This window comes from Diplotaxodon limnothrissa, linkage group LG14 (genome assembly GCF_057381915.1).
Source record: "Diplotaxodon limnothrissa isolate DT_005_m linkage group LG14, D_limnothrissa_male_GT1.1, whole genome shotgun sequence".
In the NCBI taxonomy this organism is placed as follows: domain Eukaryota; kingdom Metazoa; phylum Chordata; class Actinopteri; order Cichliformes; family Cichlidae; genus Diplotaxodon; species Diplotaxodon limnothrissa.
In genome coordinates this window covers 19,656,722-19,681,004 of record NC_140609.1, presented here as the reverse complement: position 1 = coordinate 19,681,004, position 24,283 = coordinate 19,656,722, and the positions used below count along the sequence as shown (strand labels likewise).

Genomic DNA, 24,283 nt, shown 5'->3' with positions numbered 1-24,283 from the left:
ATTAAAAAATAGCATTTGAGCTTATATAACAGAAATAAGCAAGGCCTTCTCCCCAAAAAGACATTGCTGGAAAGCAGTAAATGTTCTTTTAAAGGCCAAAGAAACCACATACATGTCATTCAGTATTAAAAGGGCCTCTCAGTATGGGCAAGTTGCCCGTGCCCTGTGCACTAATGCGCATTGATACCATCGAGGATGCTGGCTTTTGTACTGTGTGCTTACAACAAGTGAGTGATGGCCTTTCTGTTTAGCCTGGAGGATTTCTAAGAGTTTTAAAATTTGACCTGTCAGACCACAGGAATATTTTCTGCTTTCCCTCAGTCCGAACAAAGGCCCAGAGAGAGCACTGGTGCTTCTGGGTCTGTTTATATGTGTATTTTTTTTGCCTAGCAACCCCCCAAAATCAATTATGGCTACACTCCTTTTTACCACTTCAAGCCACCTTTTAGGCATCTTTTATAGTCTTGTTGACATGTATGCATCAATAGTGTCAGCCTAGCTAGAGATGCATACAAATTACTTCAGCAAATGTATGCCAAATGTATCCTGCCAAATGTATCCTGTCTTGCCTCACCAACAAATGGCTCCTCACTTCCTGTGGAGTTTATGAGGCGATCGTGGCTGAAGAGTTGGGAGTTCACCTTGTAATCGGAAGGTTTCCGGTTCGAGCCCCGGCTTGGACAGTCTCAGTTGCTGTGTCCTTGGGCAAGACACTTCACCCGTTGCCTACTGGTGGTGGTCAGAGGGCCCGGTGGCGCCAGTGTCCGGCAGCCTCGCCTCTGTCAGCGCGCCCCAGGGTGGCTGTGGCTACAATGTAGCTTGCCATCACCAGTGTGTGAATGTGTGTGTGAATGGGTGGATGACTGGTTGTGTAAAGCACTTTGGGGTCCTTAGGGACTAGAAAAGCGCTATACAAATACAGGCCATTTACCATTTATGGACATTTTAGGCAGACTGGGTAATTAGATTGTCTTTCTTGCCATTACTTTTGCTGCTTTAATCAGTCCCAGCACTTTATAACCACTTGAGACAAACTGGTGTTAAAAGAAAGCACATCACATAGGGATTTTACCCTTTTTAACCCCTTTTCACAACGGTGTCCTGCATCCATCATTTCCTCTCAAAATGAATCATAAACGAGCAAAAGTAAGACATTATTAGTTAAGTTAAAACTAATAAGCGACACGACCACTCAAAATAGTCCAAAATGAGCCTTTGCAGCCTTTACACTGGTTTAGTCATAATAACCTTTTCAGCTATCAAAAGCCCCCAATTTGATACAGCTTGTCATTTTCAGTAGAAAACAAAATGAAAACTTCCCCCGGCACCATCCTGACACAAGAAGTGAATTACGTACTCCAAAGCCGCCTTTTTTTTCTTTAACAGCTAAAAGAAACAGCACTTGCAATATTACAGTACATCACCACCTAGGCGTGTCAGTCCTATCTAATGAAATCTCTAAGAAACATTGCCATATATTTTGGTTTTTTACACAGAAGCCAGTAATTTAATAATGTATTATCATGGAAATAACTGCTACAGGCATAAATGGAAAAGGTGTGCATGTAAGAATATAATATTTCCATATAATATAATCCAGTGCTGTACTAAAATAAAAGGTATTCTACAACTTTGTGAAAAAGTCTAAAAGCAAATTTAGCCCACACGCTGAAGTTAAGCATGAAGAAAATGACAGAAGAGATTTGGAATTTGACCATTTCCCAGAACGCCAATGTCCTGTGAAATGTCGGTACTGTTGGCGCTTTCATCTCATGAATGAGTAACTTGTTTAAATCTAAAAGTAAAGCAGATTTGAGTTCTGAGGCAAAAGTCGGCTGTTATGCTTTATGCAGCCATATATTCATCCCCGGGTCATTAAATTCGCCTGTCAGATATGTTGCCTACAGATTTAAAGCGTACTACTGCCCCTTTGCAGCTTCCTAGGAGACTATGAGTGATACACTCATTTGGAATTAATTTCCCACTCATCTCATAATCCCAACAGATTCAACCAAGCCTGAGATTTGGATCAGTATCTGATGTAGATTAAGTACACATATTAAGTAGCAATTGTTTATCTGGACTCTCACAGAAAGGTCAAAAACTAAAATAAGGGTTGTGAAATTTGCTGTAGAAATAACCACAGAGAGAGAGAGAAAAATCACACATCAAGTGTGGGGCAAAGACGTGAATATTTTAAGACCTCTTGGGGAAAAAACATTGTGTAGTTCCTGTTTATCACAACTTCTTCTGTCTTTCTGTGCATTACCCTTACGTCAGAGATCGTAACCAGTCAATATTGGCAATTCTAATTGCCAATATGGCCACTAGGGGTCATAGGACTCCACTCAAGTAGCCCTGCTATTATATATCAGTTATATTGTATCACTTTATATATAATGTTAAAGCTAGCATCTACGTTTAGCTGAATACTTGGATTAGAGGAAGAAAAACTGTAGAAACACTAGTGAACACAGTGACATGGTGATTACTGTTGCCTCAAAGCCGAACAGTAAGATGGTCCTGGATCTGGCCAGGGCCTTTCTGTGTGGAGTTTGCTTGTTCTCCTCGTGTCTGTGTGGGTTCTGTCCAGATACTACGGCTTCCTCAAGCACTCCAAAGACAGGCATGTTAGTAGGGTTAGGTTAGTTGGTGATTGGCTTTAATATGCTTCAGATGTGAATGACAGTGTGAATGGTTGTCGGTCTCTATGTGTTAGCCCTGTGACAGACTGGCAACCTGTCCAGCATGTACCCAACCTCTCGCCCTATGTCAGCTGGGATAGGAGATGAAGTCAGAGATGCAAGGCTGAGACTGTTTTGGACATGAGCAAAAGAGAGGTAGTGGATATGTTGGGCAAAGGACGTTGAAGACAGCTACCAGGCAAAAAGAAAAGAGGAAGTCCACATAAAAGGTTCAGGCATGAAGTAAAGGAGGGCCTGCAGAGGGTTTGTGTGACAGAAGAAGATACTACGGATAGAGTGAGAGTAAGATGACTTGTTATGGCCATCCCTAAAGGGAGGAGTGGAAATAAGAAGAAGAAGAAAGAAACTGGCTGGTTGTAATAATCACAGATTTGATGTTTATTCATTAATGTTGGTTATAAATTGCTTTTAACTGTAAGTTTTTTTAATCCTTGTATGCACACACTAAGCTAAACGTATATGTTAAATAAAATCCATATCACGTGTGCAGAATTTCATGCCGTCCAGGGAAACGTTACACCTGTCTGAATGGGCACACATACTTTATCTTCCCCGATGCTTAAACACAAATGTGTTCCCTACCTGTGTTATCAGAGCTGGTGTCCACTGTGGTATAGACTTCTAATTTGCTGTTAAGCTCCAACTCCAACTGATGCAAATTTTGTTCTTTTATAGCTCTTTCCACATCTTCAGTAAATTGGATTTGCTCAGCCAGACACAGGATCTACACGAAAAAATGCAACATTGTTTAATGCTGGGGAGAAAAAAAAACGTATTTTCTTTTACATCACAAGCTTTAAAGAATATTTTTAAAAAGCAGTTGTATAAATGAGTGTGTGCACCTGTGATGGATAACGAGAGGGGTCCACTTCCCCTTTCTTTGCTGCTGACACACATTCATACAGCAAGTGCTTTAGGGTCTCCTTCATTTCCACAGACAGCTCACTTAACCACACCTAGAAATGAAGGAAAACTGTTTATGCAGAACCACAAAGGAAGGTTCAAAGAAAAAGCATATAAAACGTTTAAAATGAATACACATTTGTGTTGCTTTGAATAAATTTTTAAAAAGGATAAACATACTACAAGTACCTCCTTAGACCTCCAACAATGATAATACTATTTATCCATTTATATACAGTCATAGCTTTACCTCCACAAGGCTGTAAATGTGTACAATATTTCTGAGTGGCACAATTTCTCCCTCCAAAGAACACATGGCGACAATGTGCTGGCATTGCTCATCAAACACAACACTGTGGATGCCTGCAAAGGGAATATATATGCTACCTTCACTATCCAATACAACCGTTATGATTCAAACAATATGAACAAATATAACAAAAGGGGGAAAACAGGTAGAAGACAGAGCGACAGCAGATAAATGCAAACGATCATCAGCAACAACAGAATGTAAGAACACACATGTCTCTGACCTGCAAAGAGTTTTTTTAGGTGTGACTGGATGACACTAGGGTTGGTTGCCTGCCCAAGAATTTCTAACAGATCATCATCCCCAATGAAATAGAACCGTGGGAAGGCAGACCGTTTCTCCTGTGATGCAGACACAAAACCACATTTAGGTAGTGGTGATATTTGAAACCCATGTGAAAGAAAGCAAATGTCTTCTCACACGTGCGTATTCACCTCCAGGAACTCATTGAGTGACTTTTGGCAGCGCTGTAGTTGGTCCAGTATGGTGACGAGGGAGTTTCTGATGCCAGCCCTCGAACTCAGAGAAACAACTCTGTTGTCTCTCTGGATGTCTGACATTATAGACCTAAGACACGGAGCGAGAAGATGTTCAGTTATGCCAGTTTCTATTTGTCAGCAAAAGAGAAGCCACATGTAGTTTATGGTATATTATCACATGTAGTATATAGTGGTTTTCTAATCTTACTGAACACTCAAAGTGCGTCAGACTACAAGCCACATTTAACCACACAGTCAAATAATGTTTTATTCTATACATTGCAAACATGGAGGTCTTTCAACTGTCAGAGGAAGCTAGACTACCCAAAGAAAACTCATGCACTCGTAGTGAGTGCGCACATTCAAACACCAGAAGGAAAGGTCCAAATCAGGAACGTTCTTGCTGTGAAGTATCAGTGTTAGCCACCATTGTGCCTAAATGGGCAAACGCTTCATTTGTGTTATTACACAGAGCTGCACACACTGTACCTGAAGTCTTCATCAACTCGTTTGAAGCGAGCTTCCTCTCGGGGCAATGCTCCTCGTCCAAAAATGGGCTCCAAATAAACCCAGCGCCTCTGGATGGCATTCAGACTGAGCAGATACTCATCCAAGTCGGACAGACGAACTTCCCACAGACTGACCTGGATATACGTGGAGTAAATACTCAAACCTTTGTCACAGTTTCTTCATCAGGGATTAAATGTTAATATATAAATGAACCAAATTTGTTTTTTAAAAACTGCATGTACCAATACAAGCTGAGAAAGGTATGTGAAAAGTACTTTTTCCATACATAAAAAAAATTAAGCACTTAAAGTTTATTCATAGATTTAAAGACCTTGACCTGACCTTGTCCTGGAAGCTGCGGTAATAAGGGGAATCTTTTAGCGACTGCAGCAGACAGCGATTATCTCCCACCTAGATAGACAGAGAAATGGTGAAAACGTAATACCTAATACATAAGATGTCATTTAGGCATTTAGTGTCAACTATGTCTCCCTAACAATTGAGTCAAGTATGCTCTTTTATTTGAACTGCCTGACATAACATTTCACTGATGTACTGAAACAACATTTGCATGTAAATATGGACAGCAACATTTAAAGCAGCAAGTACTAATTATATAAAAAAAAATTTTTTTAAAACAATAACACTGTTTCACAATCAGACACAATGGGTTCTATCTTGGTAAGCCTCTACAAACCTTATGTATGGGTCATTCTAAAGCAGGGGTCTCAAACTTTCGGCCCGGGGGCCACTTGTGGCCCACGTCACTCCTACTTGACGTGAAGAAATGTAATGCAATTACATATTGAACTTTTTTTGTAGGCATGATTTGTTTGTTGCTGAATGCAATGTTGAAATAAGTTCTTTAAAAAGCAAAAAATTATTTAATATGAAAACAATATGAGCAGAGAGTACAAACATGTTGAGGGATTGGCTGTGTTGGTTCAGTGAGAGAGTTATTTGTAAAGAAAACAATTTTCACTAGAAGTCAAAAACTAATGTGTACACTTACGTCTGCATTTTTATTTTGTTAAATACAAACAAAATTAGAGTAGAAGTGCTGCCACGCGTTTGATCAGAAAGACAGTAACAATTTGTTTATTTGATAGTTCAAAGTAGTAGCAGTTGAAAGGCCTCAGTTAAGAGTGAGGAAAAAAAATTACGTTCACATTTGCAGATTTGTCTTGTTATACAATATTTGACATTTAAAGAAAACTAGCAAAACACTATATTTCTGGAAATATTTGTGGGTGTTTTTGTGTTTGTTTGTTTGTTTTTGTATTACTTGAACACTAAAGTGGACCTCCAATGAGATGACAGTGCCAGCAGTGGCCCACAGCCCATTTTGGTTTGAGACCCCTGTTCTAAAGAGTTCATTGGATTCAAGTGTGGCACTGATGCAACAAGTCAGCTTGTGAAATTTCTACCCTTGTAAATATTTCACAATAAGTGGCATTACTACAAAGTGGAAGTTTCCAGAAACCACTGAAACTCAGCCACAAAGTGTCAGAGTGCCAAGTGCTGAGGTGCATAGTTCGTAAAAGTCGCCCTCACTCTGTTGACTCAGTAAGTCGACCAGACCGCCTCTGGCATTAAGATCAGCACAAAAACTGAGTTTGCTGAGATGAGGTTTCCATAGCTGAGAAGCTCCTGTACTGTATGTGTAGGCAGTCTTGTACTTTTGTCCATATGTGGTATATTCAGGGCTCATGTTCAGATACATTTGTGTTCAAGAAGTATCTTAAACCACGTTAGCCTAAATCACTAAAAGCAATACTTTAGTACAAAAAAAGTGTATAATTGCAGCAAATCCCTTTGTGGCTCTTTTTCTTATTCAATTTCCTCTGATAAATTAAACTAGAGGAAAGAAGCAGCAATCTTGTGCCACCCTATCCAAGGATATAATGAAGCTCAATTATATCTAGAGGCCATCGCAGATTCAATAGTCAACAATATAGAACATCTAAAACAATCCAATCTAGACAGGCAAAAGATTAACTACAGCAGGACAAATGTAAAGCAAGATGAGGATGAATGAGCGCAGCAGATAACTGAAGCTGTTTCTCAAAAAGGGATGCAAGTGCCAAGATTTGCCTGTTTGTCCCTCTGGAGTCATTAAACAGAAAAATCTCATTAGCCACTTGAATGTTCAAAATGTCTAAAGTTTCCTATTTGGCCATCATTTCCATCTTAGCAAACAAGTGCTTCTTTAGTGAATTTCAACAAGTGGATACATTTCAGGGGTTTTAATCTCGATTTGTATTCTTTTTACTATAAGTAAGTAGCTAATTTCTAGCTTATTTCTCTGAACTATCTCAAGCACTGTGCTGCCCAGCAATTTCTTATAGGCTAACTGCACCTGATCTAACTACATTAGATCTCTGTGTTCAACCTTCTCCTAGTTTAGTTCACAATAAATGAACTGCAATTTATACAGTACCTTTTTACACTCGCATTTTTAATGTAACACCTGCAAACCTAGATGGAGGCATCAAATGGTACTGATGATTCAGGATCTTGCCTAAAGGCACTTAAATTTAGCGTTGCAGGAACTGAGGATCGAAACATGGACCTTCTGAATAGCAGACAACCTGCTTTCAATTCTGGGTCACCATATACAACATGATTTTTGAGGGCCATAAAAGAGAACCAGACAACCAGGGAGGGGTGCAAGGTCCATCCAGGAGATGTGACTATTTTTCATAAAATGATTTATGGTCAACTCTAACCAATTAAAAAAAAACTCAATTTACTTTCCTAGTCAAACTTCAGAGATTCAGTGTGGCATTGTGAACCAAATCTGCATTTTATATTTGTACACAACAGCTGACTTGATGTCTTTTTTTTTATGTGTGCTCCACATCTACCTGGTTGACAATATCCTTCCAGTCCTTGATGAGGGTGAGAGTGCGCCCACTGCTGTCTGTGTACTCAGTGAGGGTGAAGGTAGCTGCAGCTCCCCACAAATCCAGCTCCCTCAGAGCTTCTCTGATTGTCACCTCCGCCTGAGCACGACTGTTCAGATCCTATATCAATGTGCACCACATGCACACACAAAAAACACACGCCTCTGCATCAGTCATATTGGGTTTTGCGTCTGGACCGCCCGTTTGCCTCATTACATTTCCAACACATCACTGAAATCTGCCAACATGCCAACTTTTTCTAAAAAACCTGGAAGACTAACATTTCTCAGCTTCGAGTCGTGATGTACTGACTTTTTCACTTCCATTTCTGTGTTTGTGCGTGCACCGTGTGAGAGGTTGCTTTAATACCCTCAGGATTTCAAACAGGTTTGATTTTCTTGCGATTTTCTTGATCGGGAGCTGGTCGTGAGGTGTTAATCGCTTCTCGTTACCCCATGTATACTACATGTTGCACGACACATGATTAAGGCGAAACTCGGGCCAATCCAAATATACAAATGCAGGCCAAAGCAGCTTTATAGATATCAGTTACGATCTTTATCATGCCATTACTGAAAATTACTGAGTTCTGATTCCCTAAAGATTAGGGCGCTAAAAAAGACATTTATATACAATTTCAAAAGTGTGTTTGTACAGACCTTGAGCTCCATTGCTTTCTCTATGATGGTATTTGCCACAGCAAGAAGATCACTAAAGGTAAGTCTCTCTAAAGTCATCCCTCTTGGGAGGCCTAGTAAACGGAACATGTCCAACCAGTGGTCCTGAGACAGGTGGTCCCCACGTACATACTTCAGCACTGGAATCATGTTCTAGATATTGAGACGAAAAAGAAAAGGAAACAAAAACAAAAAACAAGAAAACAAAACAAGATTTGTAATTAGATCACTTATAAAGTCAGATTAAAGATTTCCCTCACAGCCGTGTAGATTCAAATGAGACGTCACAGCCCCCGAGGGAACATCCCACCTTTGCTGGGATTCCCGCTCGGGGGTGGCATGGTGGTACGACAGGGCAGCACTTACTGTTCCCTGATTTCAATTCCACCATCAGGCCGGGGCTTTCTGTGTGGAGTTTGCATGTTCACCCCTCATTTGCGTGGGTTCTCTCCGGGTATTCTGGCTTTCTCCCACAGTCCAAAGACATGCAGTTAGTGGGGATAGGTTAAATGGAAACTCTAAACTGCCCATAGGTGTGAATGTGAGTGGGAATGGTTGTCTGTGTCTATGTGTTAGTCCTGCAACAGACTGGCGACCTGTCCAGGGTGTACCCTGCCTCAAAAAGGAGAAACGAGGAGAAAGGATGGAACTGTGTACATTTTTAAGTCATGTTTCCACTTAAACAAACTGTATATGAAAATGTAGCAGCTAATTGCTGTGACATTTTCTGAGTAAACTCCAACAAGAACCAGAATAAGTTTTCTGGATATCTGACTCAGCCAAAGCATACACACATATTTCAGATAAGAAGACTTGAATTGAATACGAAAAGAAGGCAGCGACATATTATTACTTGAACTGTACTAGTATATACCTTGTATTTGTCGACTTCCCCTTGTAGTTTAACAGACATCACAGTGGGTTGCTCTAGTTTTCTTAGTCTTTCTTGCCAAGTAAACAAAAACTCCTCAAATACATATGTTTTACTCCTGTAAATTAAAAGAAAAAACACACACAATTACATGACTAAACACATAGTACTGATTAAAAACATAATCAGTACTCTACGTAAAAGTTTAGATATGAGCCCTAAACATGACCCCCCTCTACCTGAATGATATCCAGTCTTCCTGGGCCTTCTCTGAGAACCCTTGGTGCCACTCCTCATACAGACCCCACATTTGGCTGCATTCCTCCATGTCTCTTTTTGTCTCTTCGGCCACAGAGAAAGACGGAGTCTCCAGATTGAAATAGGCCCAGTCTTCACTGAGGAGAGCACAGGAGAGTCAGACTTTTGGCCGTAATTGAACTAAATGCGATCTCTTCACACCAGAGTCATAACTGAAAATGATCTTGTACAAGTTTTTCATGTGGCACACGATAAAGGAAATAAAAATCCCAAATACTTTAAACATTCTAAATCTCTTAGTGAATAAACCTGAATGAAAATAAACGTACAGCAGCTTAGTGCGCACAAGCTCTAGCTCCTCAAACTCTTGCTGTTTGTCCCTGATTGTCTGAAGACATACAAGCAGGGCAGCATGATCACCAGTCTCAAGCATCTCATCTTTAGGTTTTAGCTGGTCCCAGCGTGCCTTAAACCGCTCCAGATCTGCCCTGTAAACATCGATACGACTGGCCGCATAACTTCGCATCACCTCCACCTAAGAGAGTACCATGCATGAAAAAGAAGGAGTCATTCTGAGGAAAATAGGATCTGAAAAACCAGTTGGAGCAATAAGCTGATCTAAGTGTGTCTGTATGAGTATATGTCACCTGGTCTTTGACCATTAGCTGGTGGCTCTCCATGACAAGCTCCAGCTTGTCCCACTTGGCCCTGAGTGAAGAGAGAGAGTCCAGCCCAGCTCCAGCCACCGCACGTAGCAAGCGGTTCTTCTCCTCAGCAAATTGGAACTGAGGTAGAATCTGTGTATAGACATGAAGCACAGTTTGTTTCAAATGACATGGTTAAATTTTAGACGGTTCCTTGTGGACTTATAGGACCAATGCTATAAATCAATCAGAAATATGACGAGACATACTGTAAAATGCATTAAGGAAGACAAAGCTTTTATTTCTTTGACAGGGAGCAAAATGTTTTACTAGGTGTATGAAAGTTAACCTTGAATTCTAAAATTACCCACAAACAAGGAAGGAAGAAATTTACAAAAAACCCTAACGAGCTGGGTTTAGGAGTGCTTGTGTCTTACTTCAGGTTTGCGGGCAAGTATCTGGTTATATTTGGCACTAGCCGCACCAATTTCCTCCATACTCTCTGGTCGAGTGGACAAGGCGTCCATTGATTCTGTCACAAAAGTTTCTATTGCTTGTGTGTGGCCTGCAAGCAAGAAGGAAGAGAATATACTTTCAAAAAAGGAAAACAGAAAAGGAAAGGGAAAGTGAGAGCAAAGGGGATATCTTAGAGCTGAAGAAATGGAAAACAAATTTTCAAAACACAGACACAAAATTGAGAAAGAGAAATAAAACAATGTTTTTTCATTGGTGAGATACACTTAATGTCTTTTATATAAAAGCATTTATTGATGCAAAGAGAGAAACAAAGTGGGGGCTTGGCTAGAGTGTTTTCGTTCTGCCACAAACATTACATACTGGAAAAAACAAGGAAAATCAAGGTGTCTGTGTTTACCTTGTATAGATTTCCTAAGTGAGAGGAGCAGCATGTCAAACAGCCTCTGAATCAGGTCATCTATGGCGGCTTTTACAGGCTCACAGTTGACGGTGATACAGTCCACTTTCTCCTGACTGACAAAGAACGGAGGCCAGTGACAGAAATGCAGTTGTTAAGTGTTACATTTGTGGTGTAAGTTCACTTTTAACTGCACAAACTGTACCCAATAAAGAAATATAATAAGTAAAACTATAAATGGATAAAGCAGGTCACTGACTCAGACAGTGAGACAAATTCTTAGTAGAGAACAGAACATAATGCCTTGGGCTTTTCTGGAGTGCATCATTTTCTAAAAGTTATGAATTTGATGTGTGATCTTTGCTGGTATGATTAAACAAACCTTCCCAAGCTGTTACAGAGAAAAACACTTCAGAGGACTCGATTAACAATTAACTTGTAACAAACAAAATCACTTAAGATATCAAAACAATCTGTGAATGACCTAGTTATATAAACAGTATATAACAATACAGTCTATACACTTTTTGCAATGTTTACTGTCCTTATGTGTAAGCATAAATATCATTTTCATTTCACCAGGTTTAATTACATTAGTTAATACGTGATGTGTACCTGGGTAAACGTTCTGACTCTTTTCCCTTGGCTTTCAGGGCTTTGAAATTTCTTTCCCAGTCCTGCACAGAACTCAAATGCTTCTCGATCAACTTCTCTAAATCAGTCTGTCCCAACACCACCCACTCCTGCACTCACGCACACACACACACACACACAGGATCACAGTGAGGCGGGGTGCAGTGCATATTTCCTATTTTTAAAGGTGTCTATGTTAAAGGTGACAGTAACGATATCATCCATCAAGACACAGATGACTAAATAAAAAGAGAAGTAAAGAGAAGATGAGATAAAAGAGAAGTCTGGTGCGGGCGGAGGGCTTCCCCCTGCAATTTATACATGCATGATCGCAGACTAAAGGGAAAAGACAATAAACTGTTCTGTCATGGTAGTATGCAGGGGAACACAGCAGTGAAACAACAGCGCTTCAGTACAAAAAAAAAAAAAAAAAGAGAACCATGACTGATCCAGGTTTCATTCTTTCAAAGACAGCAATACAGTTATTCCTCAGTGCAGTGCTTCAGTGAGAAACTTGTGACAAGTGTTTCATTATTTTAAATATACGTACATATATAAAATGGTACGCTGCTGAAAGAAACTAAAATCAAGTCAGAACCATGATGATGATAATACTAAAGATTTAAGTGCTGAGCCAAATAACTGATCGGAAGTTATTAAATCTCGAGTCCGAATTTGACCAGCCTCAAATCCGGTCCAGGTGTCAAAGAGTTACACAACATGCAAATTTTCTTTTTTGTACATAAAACACTATACAGAGGCTCTCTTAAAGGAAAGTTAATAACAAATCACTCTCAGAGTAATTATAAAAGTCAAAACACCTTGAACTTGTGTTGTATAGCTTCCAGGCGACTAAAGAGGTCCTCAGCCTTGCTGAAAATTGTGAGGAACCCAGACGCATTCCTGTCAATCATGATGTTGAAGATGAGCTCCTCCCCCTGGGTGCTGACCCCTCGGAACTGGTTTGGGATCGAGATGAAACGCTTCATTTCTCTAAAATAGCGTGCACGCACCTCCTCAAATGGTGGCGAGAACTGTAAGCGGCCCTGCCTGTTAACAAGAACAGGATTAAAACGATTCCACGGTTTACTCTTAAATCCACATTAATCGATGATACCCTTTTAGAAGAAAGAGGAAGTGATAGAGAGGTAGAGAAAACTGTTGATATGACCAAGGGTGAGAAGTGAGAGGTGTGGGGAAAAGTCAGTAGTTGCTGTTATTGACAAGAGAAGTTGAAAATGCAGATGCAGAGAAAATGCAGAGAAGGGAAAAAAGATGACAAGAGTTAGAGGGCAGAGAGAGAAAGCAAAACCTGGACAAGTGAAATTTTGGGCACTGACTTGAAAGTGAGATCAATGTGTATTTCTGGCAAGTTCTTGTTCAGTGCTTCCAGCCCAGTCTGATACTGGTGTTCAAGAGCTTTGTACAGCTGATGGTTCCAGTGCTGACGCCATGCCCGCATGTCATCAGACCTGAAGCCCTACAGACACAAACGCACACACACACACTTTTTATTTCCTATACAAAAAATATTTTAACTATTTATCCAGAATGATTTATCCTGAAATAAGAATGTTTTCATGCTGAAAACATGGAGACATATTTACTTCCGTATTTTAATTTTTTTTATTTACTATTATAGCCAAATCAACGCAACTATTTGTAAAAAAATATTTTATGCACAAAATAAAAATCCTATTAGGCAAAACATCTGCGACACATTCCATCCAAGACATCTCCAGTCAATACCTGAGCCTCCAGAGTGGCAAAACCAGCACGAAGCTCCTGAAGACCATCCTTCCATCGCTGCTGATGTCTCAGTAGGTCAACATTCATCAGTGTCACGACCTAAAAAATGTACCCACAGATACGGAGAAGAACAAAGAGAATAGTAAGACTTTTGCTGCTTATTCCAATTTGAGTGGGGAAGTGTTGTTGCAAAGAACTGTACTAAAGGCCAAAAATTTAAATACTGTGTCTCTGCTAGCACCTTCTCAATGAAGTCAGTGTGCCATTTTCGTAACTTCCTGTTTTCGGTGGAGAGTTTTTCAGCAGCAGCCTGCAGCTTGCCAATGTAGACTTCTAACTCTTTGGGGTTGTCCCAGGTGATCTGCAGCTTACTTCCTGTTTTCTTTGACTGAGAACGAGGATTCTTACAAAGACAAGCAGACCGATTATCTCCACGTCAAGACACAAAATTGATGGCAGGCAAATTTTCAAGGTGAACAAAGTTCACCATATATATATATATATATATATATATATATATATATATATATATATATATATATATATATATATATATATATATATATATATATATATATATATATATATATATATATATATATATATATAAGGTACTGGCAACTCATCAACTTTGACTCTTATAACATTACACATAGAAAAGAGAATAAATACAATTAGTATTATAAAACAATACTTTCAAATGTGTGCTGTACCTTAATGACATGCTCAAAGGCCAGGGCAAGATTTAACATCATAGGTCTCTGAGAGGGAATCATCTGCTGGTCAATGGTGTTGTAGAAATGAGCAACCTATGAAAACGGTAATATGTAACAGTACGAGCATAAAAAAGCAATAGATATTCATAAAGATATACACAGATATACCCTGGCTACTATGTTAGGAATACATGCTCAACTGCTCTTTAACAAAAATATCTAATCAGCCAATCACATGGCACCAACTCAATGAATTTAGTCTAAGTCTGAATCTGAGCGTTTCAGAAACTGCTGATCTGCTGGGATTTTCCTTCACAACCATCTCTAGGGTTTACAGAGACTGGTCTAAAAGAGAGAAAACACCAGCAAGCAAACTAAAAAGACCTTGTCAGACTAATTCAGGAAGGCAACAGGAACTCAAATAACTATTTGTTACCACCAAGGTATGCAGAAGAGTATCTCTGAACACAAATCACACCAAACCTTATTGCTATATTGGGCTTTACTAACAGAAGAGCATTCTGCATGCCATTCCTGTCAGGTAGTAGCAGGAAACTGAAACTAAAATTCTCATGGGTTCAACAAGACTGGACAATAGAAGATTAGAAAAAGCATTCCCTGGTCTGATGAATCTCAATTTCTGCTGCAACATCCAGATGACAGAGTCAGTATTTGGTGTAAACAACATGAAAACATGGCTCTATCCTGCTTTATATCAGTGGTTCAGGCCGGTGGTGCTGGTGTAGTGGTGTGATGGTCTGAAGGATATGTTCTTGCCACACTTAGGCTCCATATTAAATACTGATCATCATTTAAATGCCATAGCCGGTTCTGCCGGAGGTTTTTTCCTATTAAAAGGGAATTCTTCCTTCCCACTGTCACCAAAGTGCTTGCTCATTTGGGGTCACCTGACCTGATTGTTGTGGGGGGTTTTTACCTTACAACATAAAGTGCCTTGAGGCAACTGCTGTTGTGATTAGGCACTTTATAAACTGTACTCAAATGGCCTCCACGATTACCAGATCTCAATCCAACAGAGCACCTTTTTTGGGCAATGGGCAAACCCAGGATGTAACTCAGGACTTCCTGCACGTAACAACTGAAGTGGCAACTGAATGTATATAAATAAATTAGGAAAGAAAAAATATTGCATGTCTTAGCTTCCGCTCTCACCTGTTTTAGGACAATGGCTTGTCTGTAGAATTTATCTGCAGTATTAGCAGCCAGTTGTATTTTGGCTGGGATGGAAAAGTCCAGGGCAGAGAGCTGCCTGACCTCCCTGAGCAGACTGACTAGTCTGTCTGAGTACTGAATCTTGAGTCTGCCATCATCATGGTCCAGCTCCATCACACGGTTACTGGCCTGAAGACTATACAGGGTGTGAGAATAGAGAAGTGCAAAATGTAACATCCATTCAAGCCAATATTCGTTCCACTCTGGGTATTTTAAATGATTAAATAAAAAATACAAAAAAACAGCATACAATTGCAAAAGGATTTAATAACATTGTAGAATTGCATGCCTCTTTCAAACTTGTATATTAATGACCAACATACTCTTCTGTGATGCTTCAACTGAAGTTCTTCTTTACACTTTCATTTCTAGGATTTTGTAACCTAAGGTCAAAATATTACAGACCTGATCCCTGACTTTGGGTCAGTCAGCTCAGAAAGTATATCTCTTGACCAGTCCTCAAACTGCTCTTGTTCATAGGCCCTCAGAATCTCCAGCAGGTCATCACAGAAATGCAGGAACCCTTTGAACCCAGAGAGATCTGAAAGCAGAGCCTCAGCTAGGCGGACAGAGTCTTCCACCTATTGTAAGAATGAAAGACATGAAAATAAAATACATTTTCTTTTGACTGTCACAGAAATTATTTTGTATTTGACATATTAGAAACAAAAAAAAACTGCAAATGTAACAGTTGTTTTATAGCACTGTACAAAAGTCTTGAGCACTCTACATTTATTTATATCTTGCTTTCAAGAATGAGACTGTCTCAAAATGTTTTAAAGTGGTCTTGAGCAATTGTTCTTCAGACTTTCTGAAGTTTTTCCAAAGTTTTTCTTTAAAGATTAGCTGCTTTTTCACTCATTTTCAGTCCACTCCTTGTACCTGACCATTTTCAAAGTTTTTTTTTATGTTTTTAAGCTCCTAACACTGACCTATGACTTATTCCAGCATAAAAAAGGCACCTAACTAAATATATAAGCCAGCATTGTGTCTACATATGGGAGAAAACTTTATTTGCTATCTTTGGGCATTTTGAGGAAACTGGGCAATTTGAGGACTTGAATATTTTAGGAAATTCAAGAAGTTGAGGCCTAAAATTATCTACAGCACATCAACAGTATCTGAAAGCCTTGTCTTTAACAAATACGAAAAAATCCAGCAAAGAGCTGACACAGGAACTGAGATATGCATCTGGACTATCAAATGACCCAAATGACTTCTGAAGGCTCATCAGAAACGGTTTCAGTGAAAGGGTGGCTGTCAAAAGGGGAACAGGAAGAAACAGCCGAAATATGCCTCATTACACAAAATTAGACTGAAAATCAGTGGCAGGTCTTATGGAGCAATTAATCCAAATTTGAAAATGCTGCTTCACATTGCTTTTCATTGTCATCAGTATGTAAGGAGGAGGCCAGGAGGTAGATATAGCAGTAAGTGTCTACAGTAATCTGTAAAAAAACAGTGGAGGCAGCATTTCATCCAGCGAGGTTGAAAATTTTGATTGAACTATGAATGCAGAAAAGTAAATGAACAAGAAATTGTTCATCATTAAAGCAAAAGTAAGTGGTACATCACCAGCTTAAACACAGTACCTCATGTAAATCTTACATTTTGTTGGCATTTACAGTGTAGGGCCATAAAAGTTCCAGTAGCAATAATTTTTGACATTAATGTCGTGTCATAACAATAAAGTTGACTGAGAGTTTTTTTTAATGTCAGGTAAATCTATGAGCTGCCACTGACAGTCTGGGTTGCTGTGGAGAAGCCTGGGTTTGGTGCTATTTGGCCAGTAAGGTAGGGTTAGGAGAGGTGTGCTCACATGTTGGTGCCATACTCTACATCGCCATTCTGGCAGCTGTAAATGAACCAGTCACCTTGTGTAGGAGCTGCCGCACCCAAACTATTTTGTTGACCACCTCAGGGAGGTTTCGGCCAATAAGAGGGCCAGACTTGTCACCAGGACTTCCATGGCAGCGTGTCTCAAAGTCAGTTTTCAGACCTGAGAAAACCAAAAGAGAAGAAGAGGGGGGGTCAGAAATCAGAAGTGACAATTTATTACCACCTAGTTTCCCAAAAGAGAGAAGACATATTAGACATATTATTTAACATATAACACTGAACTAATACCAGCATTCCTAGACACTCACCATACTGCTCTCAGGACATTCACTCTAACATCTATAGAATTTTATTGCTCTATTCAAACAAAATCATTTCTAAATTTCTTTCTCCCAGCCTTACACAATAAAATCAGCTGTTATGGACAATAACATTGTTAAAACAACATTAATTCAGCATTCACTGTCACATAAATATACAGCATGCATAAACAGGATTTATTCAAGGTGTTTGTATTATCCTCCAGTGTTTAGACAAATCACTGTAAAGTCAAAAACTGAGAAAAATATGTATGTATGTATGTATGTATGTATGTGTGTGTGTGTACTATGTACCCTTGTTGTCGTCTAGTAATCTCGCCAGTAGGGTCTCTCTCTCTGACTGCAGTTCTTTGCGGATGGTGGGACGTCTTATAAGCTCCTTATGTTTCAGAAATACCTGTAATAGCTGGGAAATAAATACACACTCAGGCAAATCCAGTAAGTTAACTCATCAGCACACACCCACACAATATTTCACAATCTGAGCTGAAGTGTGATGTTTCACTACCTGTTGTGGGTTGTCCTGTACATCAGCTATATAGCTCTTCAGTCTGCCAGCAACCTCCTGCTCTGATGGAGCCATTAGACGCTCAAACTGAGCCACTGCTGCTCTCCAAAGAGGCTATAAAAGCACAAAAAAATCAGAGTAAGCACTGATTGCTATTATTAATCCTCTGCACTTCATGATCACTGATGATGATCATTCCTTCTCTATCTATTCCTGTCACTGTAATTTCCTTCATTGATCAGCTTCTCAAAGTACTCTTTTCATCTTCTTAACACACTCCTGTCACTTTTAAATACATTCACAGCTCCATCTTTAACCATCCTAACCTGCTGCACATCCTTTCAAGCCAATCTAATCTTCCTTAGCACCCAGCCTTACATACAATTCACTATAAGCTTTTTCATTTACCTGTCTACTATTCTTCTTCTTCTTGACAATCCCAATTTTTCTAGGATCTCTACTTCCTGTGGAAGCTGAGAAAAGCCCATCTCCCACCATCCATTCTCACCACCTTCTACAGAGGGACTATTGAGAGCGTCCTGAGCAGCTGCATCACTGTCTAGTATGATAACTGCACAAAATTGGATCGCACTACCCTACAACGGATAGTGAGAACAGCTGAAAAGATCATTGGAGCCTCTCTTCCCTCCATCACAGACACTTATCGTAACCGCTGCATCTGCAACGCCACCGGCATTGTGGAGGACCCCACACACCCGTCACATACACTTTTCACCCTGCTGCCTTTTGGCAACAGGTACCGTAGCATTCAGGCCCTCACTGCCAGACTGCGAAACCGTTTCTTCCCCCAGGTCGTCAGACTCCTGAACACTCAGTGACTGGACTGACACACACACACACACACACACACACACACACACACACACACACACACACACACACACACACACACACACACACACACACACACACACACACACACACACACACACACACACCTTCATACACATCACTACCAATCACTTATCTGCAGAATCTCATACACACACGCACACCTTCATGAACCAAGTGACTTTTTGCACAATACTTAATCTTTTGCACATTTCTATTGCACTGTTGTGTCTGCACTGTTTTGTGTCTGTATCATCCTGTTCTGTTGGGTGTTGGACTGTCTTTGTTTGTTTTTTTGTTTTGTTTTTTCAATTTATGCACATTGCACTTTATGTAATCCTCTGTTGATTGTCTGTTATATGTCATATGTAGCACCAGGGTCTTGGAGGAACGTTGTCTCGTTTCACTGTGTATTGTACCACTGCACATGGCTGGAATGACAATAAAGCCACTTGACTTGACTTTTGTTGGACAACCTCTTTCTTTGAATACTTTCCTGTGCTTCCTCATTCCACCACCTAGTGTCTTTATCTTCCTTCTTTGGTTCTGAACACACTAAATATCTTCCTGGAATTTGGTTTCTATCACCAGTTCAGCTGTACTTTCCCAGCCATCTGGTAGCACGTCTCTGCCACACAGAGCCTATTCAGTGGTAAATGTGGTTTAAACTGTGATTCTTCAGAAGTGATAAATACCAATGATTCACTTAAACTGCTACCACAATCCACAACAGTTGCATATAGATGACAGAAACAAGATACACAGACACGTGAAGTTCTTTATATCGAACCTCTGTATAAGGGTTGTAATGCAGAGGGTTGAGCCCAGAGAATGGTTCGAAAACACGCTCTACAGTCAGAGCCTGTTGCTTCGCTCCTGGTAGCAAACACAGCAGCTTCTCATGAACCACACGTAGAGTCACAACCTGGAAAACATAAACAGAAAAGTGTACAGTGTGCACATCAGTGTCCAATATCCATTCTCACAAGAGTCAACAATATGACTTGTGACTTCTTAGTGTAGAGTAACAAACATCCATGTTCCATCCATGGAAAACAGGGCAGATAAAATATAGTTGTCAGAAAAAAAGAAGAGGAAATAGTGGCTACATGTGTTTCAATTAATAAAACCTTTCTGAAATTAAAAACAAAAATAATCAAATACTCTATTTAATAACAGGTCTTCTTTATAAGAGACTGACAACTTATGAAATGACAAAACTTAGGCCTGAATGTATTTTAACAAGAGCTCCAAAACAATTTTTTTCTATTTATCTATTTATTTTAAGGGCCAATCTCTTTTACTGGTCTTATATTACACTTTTTTGTGTTCTGTTCTTCAGTAGAAAACATGCGAGGGAAAATTCCACCTAAATGTGACGTCTAAAAAAGTAGCAAGAAGGAAACTGATTATTAAAAGTGTGTCTGTAAGTTTCATTTAATCGCTGTATTCAAAGCAAACAACAAAGAGGTTGTGCAAGAACAAGCAAAACAAAACAAAAATTCTGCCTGTTCTCGTTAAAGTAAACAAGAAGTGTTCTGGAACAGAGCCACAGTTTACTTCATTCAATCTGTTTGCGAGGCACTGCAGGGTTTCCGGGGAGTGTTTGTTTCCCTTCCAGGGGTGGGGGGCATGTCTCTTCCACACCTGAGGAAAAAATAACAAAAATAATTTAACAGGTTTCCGGGACTGAACACAAATCATCTTCATCTGGCTTTTAATTCACAAAATGAAGAAACAGTATCTGTCAAATTTTACACACTATTTCCAGCTTGAAGAAAATATATTTCTTACACCATACAGTACATTTGGAGAGTATTCACAGCGCTTCACTTGTTCCATTTTTTGTCACGTTACATCATTATTTTAAACTTGATTAAGTTCAGTTTTCACCAGAAGATTTCACAGACAACACCCCATAATGACAAAGTGAAAAAGGTTTCTGTGAAATTTTAGCTGATTTATTAAAAATGTGTAACGTGACAAAATGTAGAACAAGTGAAGCCCTGTGAATATTTTCCAAATGCACTGTTATTTTTTCTCATTTTCTGAAGCTTCCCATACCTGTCCAGTTAAATGCTCACAGGCTACAACCCACTGTTCACAGATGGCAAAACCCGTTCTCAGGTTCTCTCTCACTAATACAAATGGTTCCTCAAAGATTTTAAGACCACTCAGCTTCCTCTGGACAAATCTCCCCAGGGCCCCGCCTTGTACAGGTAGATATAAAGAAATGCAAAAAGAAGATTAAGAATACAGTTGCTACATGCATATGCATATTAAAAAAACCCCAACAATTTAAAAAAGATTTCACAGGCACATAACAGGTATATTTGGCAACATATTATCCAAAACCCAGAGACCTCGATAGTACGTCACTGCAATCTAAAGCATGTAAGCATTTTATTTTTAGCATAAAGTACGTAATTGCAGTGCGTAGCAAGTACAAAAAAGGACATTTGTTTCAGTTCCCAAAATATGGCCAATTATTACTTTGTAATATAAGGAGTAAGTAAGTACTGTCATTGGCAAATATTTTCTCTCATTTCCCCTTTTTGGTTTGTGTGTGTCTGAGAGTCCTACCGATGACATCCATGAGGCGGACCATGCGTGTCTCTGGGTAAGGGTCGTAATCAGTCTGCCTCCAAATGTCATCCAGAGCGTCCCTGCTCTGTTCCACCAGATCCATAACATCAGACATAGACAGGCTATCGAGACCATCGTATTCCTGGTGGCAACACAAAGAGATCAGTGATCATTTTTAGTTTCCTCCCGGTGTGTTAACAGCTATGTAATAGTAACAAATTACTGTTGAAAACAGCACTTATACAGTGCTAAGCTTTAAAGATTTTAAATGTCTAAATTTGTCATATTGTAAATAACATTGCTTTACCAGCTTATTTATAGAATTATTGCTTAGTACAGTAACAGAATACAGTTCTCATCTCATAGTTTAATTACCTTCCCCCCTTTGTACAAAAACTATATTTAGCATCATATAAATGTATTCATTTTTATTTGTATTCATTTTTTAAATGAGTAAGTCTTGATACATGCATTCATACCTTTTGTATTGGTTTGAAGTGCTCAGTGAAATGTTGAGATCTTTCTCTCAAACTACTCTTCTCTGCAGACTCTGAGAGATCTGCCCAGTACTGGAACTCATCGCTGGGAGTCAGGATGCCTGCAGAGTGTAAGAAATATGATGTACAATGTCTAAAAGTCATAACGTAATCAGTGATATACAAAATGATATACACATACTCGCAAGACGTTTTACCACTCATTATGCATATGATTACATCGCTCCAAAATCCAACAATTTAAAAAACTACCATAACCATTCATTAACACCCTTTCTGCTAAAATATACTCTGCAAACAATATGTGCGCATACCCAAGACATCTTCCTCTGTGCAACCCTTCTTGGCAGAAGGTTGTGTCCCAGACTGGCGAACTACTGAACCCAGACCCAGCTCCAGCTCACTCAGGAGGCCAGCCAGTTTAGGGTCAAATGCAGAACGCCAACGCTCATCCTTGAGAGAACAAAAGGAAAGTTAAAAAAAAACAAAAAGAAAAAAAAAAAACTTTCTTTCTTAGTCTAACTACAGATAATGATTTTTCATGTAACATATCTGGAACCTCTCAATGCACAGGGACAGACTCACCTTTAGCAGTACAGGTGCGAAAACCTGTCTGACAGCCTGATAGAGGGTGTTAATGGGAGACTCCAGCATGGATGAAACCAGAAGGCTGTGATGAAGGTTATCTTCTGTGATCACTGTGGGACGCAGCTTGAAGAACACCAGCACATTCTCTCTAGTCTCCCCCACAGCTTCAATCTGTGTCAAAGGATGGAGTTGTTGTTGTTTTTTATTAAAAAGGCACTAAACCGTCAAGTCAACACATGGAAGGTAACTGTACAGAACGTCAAATAACATTTTGTTATTTGCCCCTCCAATTAGCACCTCTGTGTGAGAGACCACAGTTCAGAGCCAGAAAAAGGTGCCCACCCTAGGTTGGAAATTAGTTTCTGCCTCAAGTGGAGAAGTTCAAGTATATCGGATGTTGTTCACAAGTGAGGGGAGAGTGGAGCAGGACACTGACAGGCAGACTAATCAAACCATCTAGAGAGGGATGTCTAACATCTCTACTTCTGCTGCCTCTTTGATGAACACCCAGATAAGTTGGAGAAAGTGAATCATGTATAAAAAAAACCAAACCCAAATCAATTTCTTTGTTAAATTGATATTTAGAGATATAAATATTAATTGCATTAATATATTTATTGATAATTCATTTTTAAATATGGATTAGATTGAAAGATGTTATAGATTTAAACACTGCATCAGTTCAACAACTATCGATGTGTAATGTGACCCTTTTAATAACTTTTTTTTTTTTTAAAGAAAACTTACCTTATTTGATAAGCGAAGGTCATTGTCATGTCTGCTGACAGATAAGACAAATTCATTTCCATCATCTAAGAAGTTATTGAGCTCTGGGCTGTCAGTCAGTGATGATGATGGCTTTAATCCATAGAAGTTTCCAGTTGTGGTCAGAATAAACTTCTTGCGGACATCATCTGAACCATGTGGCATCTTTCTGCTGGAACTAAAATACTGGCAGCAAGAAAGCAAAGACATCCAAATGTAGGGATAAATAATTGTAAAGGAATGCGTCTTTAAAGAGTAAACACAATTGTATTGCTTATCAAGCATAGATCTTGAGACTAAATAAAAAAATAACAATAATTAAAAGTAACCATAACGAGCGGCTTTGATATACATGGTTATTCAGGATAATCTCGCCTTTTTGCTGTTTTATCCAGCAAGAAATATGCCTTAATATCAAATACTATCAAACTAAATTTCTATTTGAACAGCCTACCGTTGGTAAACCCACGAAACCTTTTACATTCACTGGTTCAGTGTCCAGCTAGAGGTTATTGGGTAGTATTTAGAGTCGCTGAACTGACCCAGTGCTGACATCCCTGCTAAATTAGTAGCTGTTTTTGCGCTGAAACATCGTTAGCACATCAAACCACTAGCTTTTTTCGTTTTGTTTAAAATCAGACTTATGCCTGGAAAGCAGCAGTACCAGGTTGTGGCAAAGGAATGGCCACGGGCAGAGTAAACCATCAGCTAATAGCTAACACTAGCCTTGCCTGTGTAGATTCGCTGGCTCACTTTCGGCGCACAGTCAAGCTACAGAATATCTGGTTTCATACCGTTATGTCTCGAAAAGAAACCAAACTCCGAAAGCTTCTGAATGCTTAATCCATGGTTTGAAGTTT

At 39.4% G+C, this 24,283-nt stretch overlaps 1 protein-coding gene across 1 annotated transcript in view; it reads right to left on the bottom strand.

Moving 5' to 3' along the window:
- dync2h1 (dynein cytoplasmic 2 heavy chain 1) overlaps positions 1-24,238 on the bottom strand; it is a 125,218-nt gene extending 100,980 nt beyond the window's left edge. The window contains exons 1-35 of the mRNA XM_085370035.1: positions 24,218-24,238; positions 23,406-23,609; positions 22,656-22,829; positions 22,385-22,523; positions 22,053-22,171; positions 21,571-21,715; positions 21,052-21,197; positions 20,548-20,634; positions 19,778-19,912; positions 18,136-18,249; positions 17,922-18,033; positions 17,343-17,467; positions 15,874-16,049; positions 15,409-15,604; positions 14,233-14,328; positions 13,761-13,922; positions 13,520-13,618; positions 13,111-13,250; positions 12,592-12,820; positions 11,753-11,880; positions 11,138-11,253; positions 10,701-10,828; positions 10,267-10,416; positions 9,949-10,154; positions 9,601-9,756; positions 9,365-9,479; positions 8,473-8,643; positions 7,775-7,933; positions 5,250-5,318; positions 4,887-5,041; positions 4,353-4,485; positions 4,142-4,259; positions 3,859-3,971; positions 3,548-3,661; positions 3,288-3,429 (exon numbers count right to left, since the gene is read on the bottom strand). Coding sequence (XP_085226161.1) covers positions 3,288-3,429; positions 3,548-3,661; positions 3,859-3,971; positions 4,142-4,259; positions 4,353-4,485; positions 4,887-5,041; positions 5,250-5,318; positions 7,775-7,933; positions 8,473-8,643; positions 9,365-9,479; positions 9,601-9,756; positions 9,949-10,154; positions 10,267-10,416; positions 10,701-10,828; positions 11,138-11,253; positions 11,753-11,880; positions 12,592-12,820; positions 13,111-13,250; positions 13,520-13,618; positions 13,761-13,922; positions 14,233-14,328; positions 15,409-15,604; positions 15,874-16,049; positions 17,343-17,467; positions 17,922-18,033; positions 18,136-18,249; positions 19,778-19,912; positions 20,548-20,634; positions 21,052-21,197; positions 21,571-21,715; positions 22,053-22,171; positions 22,385-22,523; positions 22,656-22,829; positions 23,406-23,588 — 4,750 coding nt within the window. The 5' untranslated portion in view covers positions 23,589-23,609; positions 24,218-24,238. The remainder of the gene's footprint in view (positions 1-3,287; positions 3,430-3,547; positions 3,662-3,858; positions 3,972-4,141; positions 4,260-4,352; positions 4,486-4,886; positions 5,042-5,249; positions 5,319-7,774; positions 7,934-8,472; positions 8,644-9,364; positions 9,480-9,600; positions 9,757-9,948; positions 10,155-10,266; positions 10,417-10,700; positions 10,829-11,137; positions 11,254-11,752; positions 11,881-12,591; positions 12,821-13,110; positions 13,251-13,519; positions 13,619-13,760; positions 13,923-14,232; positions 14,329-15,408; positions 15,605-15,873; positions 16,050-17,342; positions 17,468-17,921; positions 18,034-18,135; positions 18,250-19,777; positions 19,913-20,547; positions 20,635-21,051; positions 21,198-21,570; positions 21,716-22,052; positions 22,172-22,384; positions 22,524-22,655; positions 22,830-23,405; positions 23,610-24,217) is intronic.
- Between the last annotated feature and the right edge of the window lie 45 nt (positions 24,239-24,283).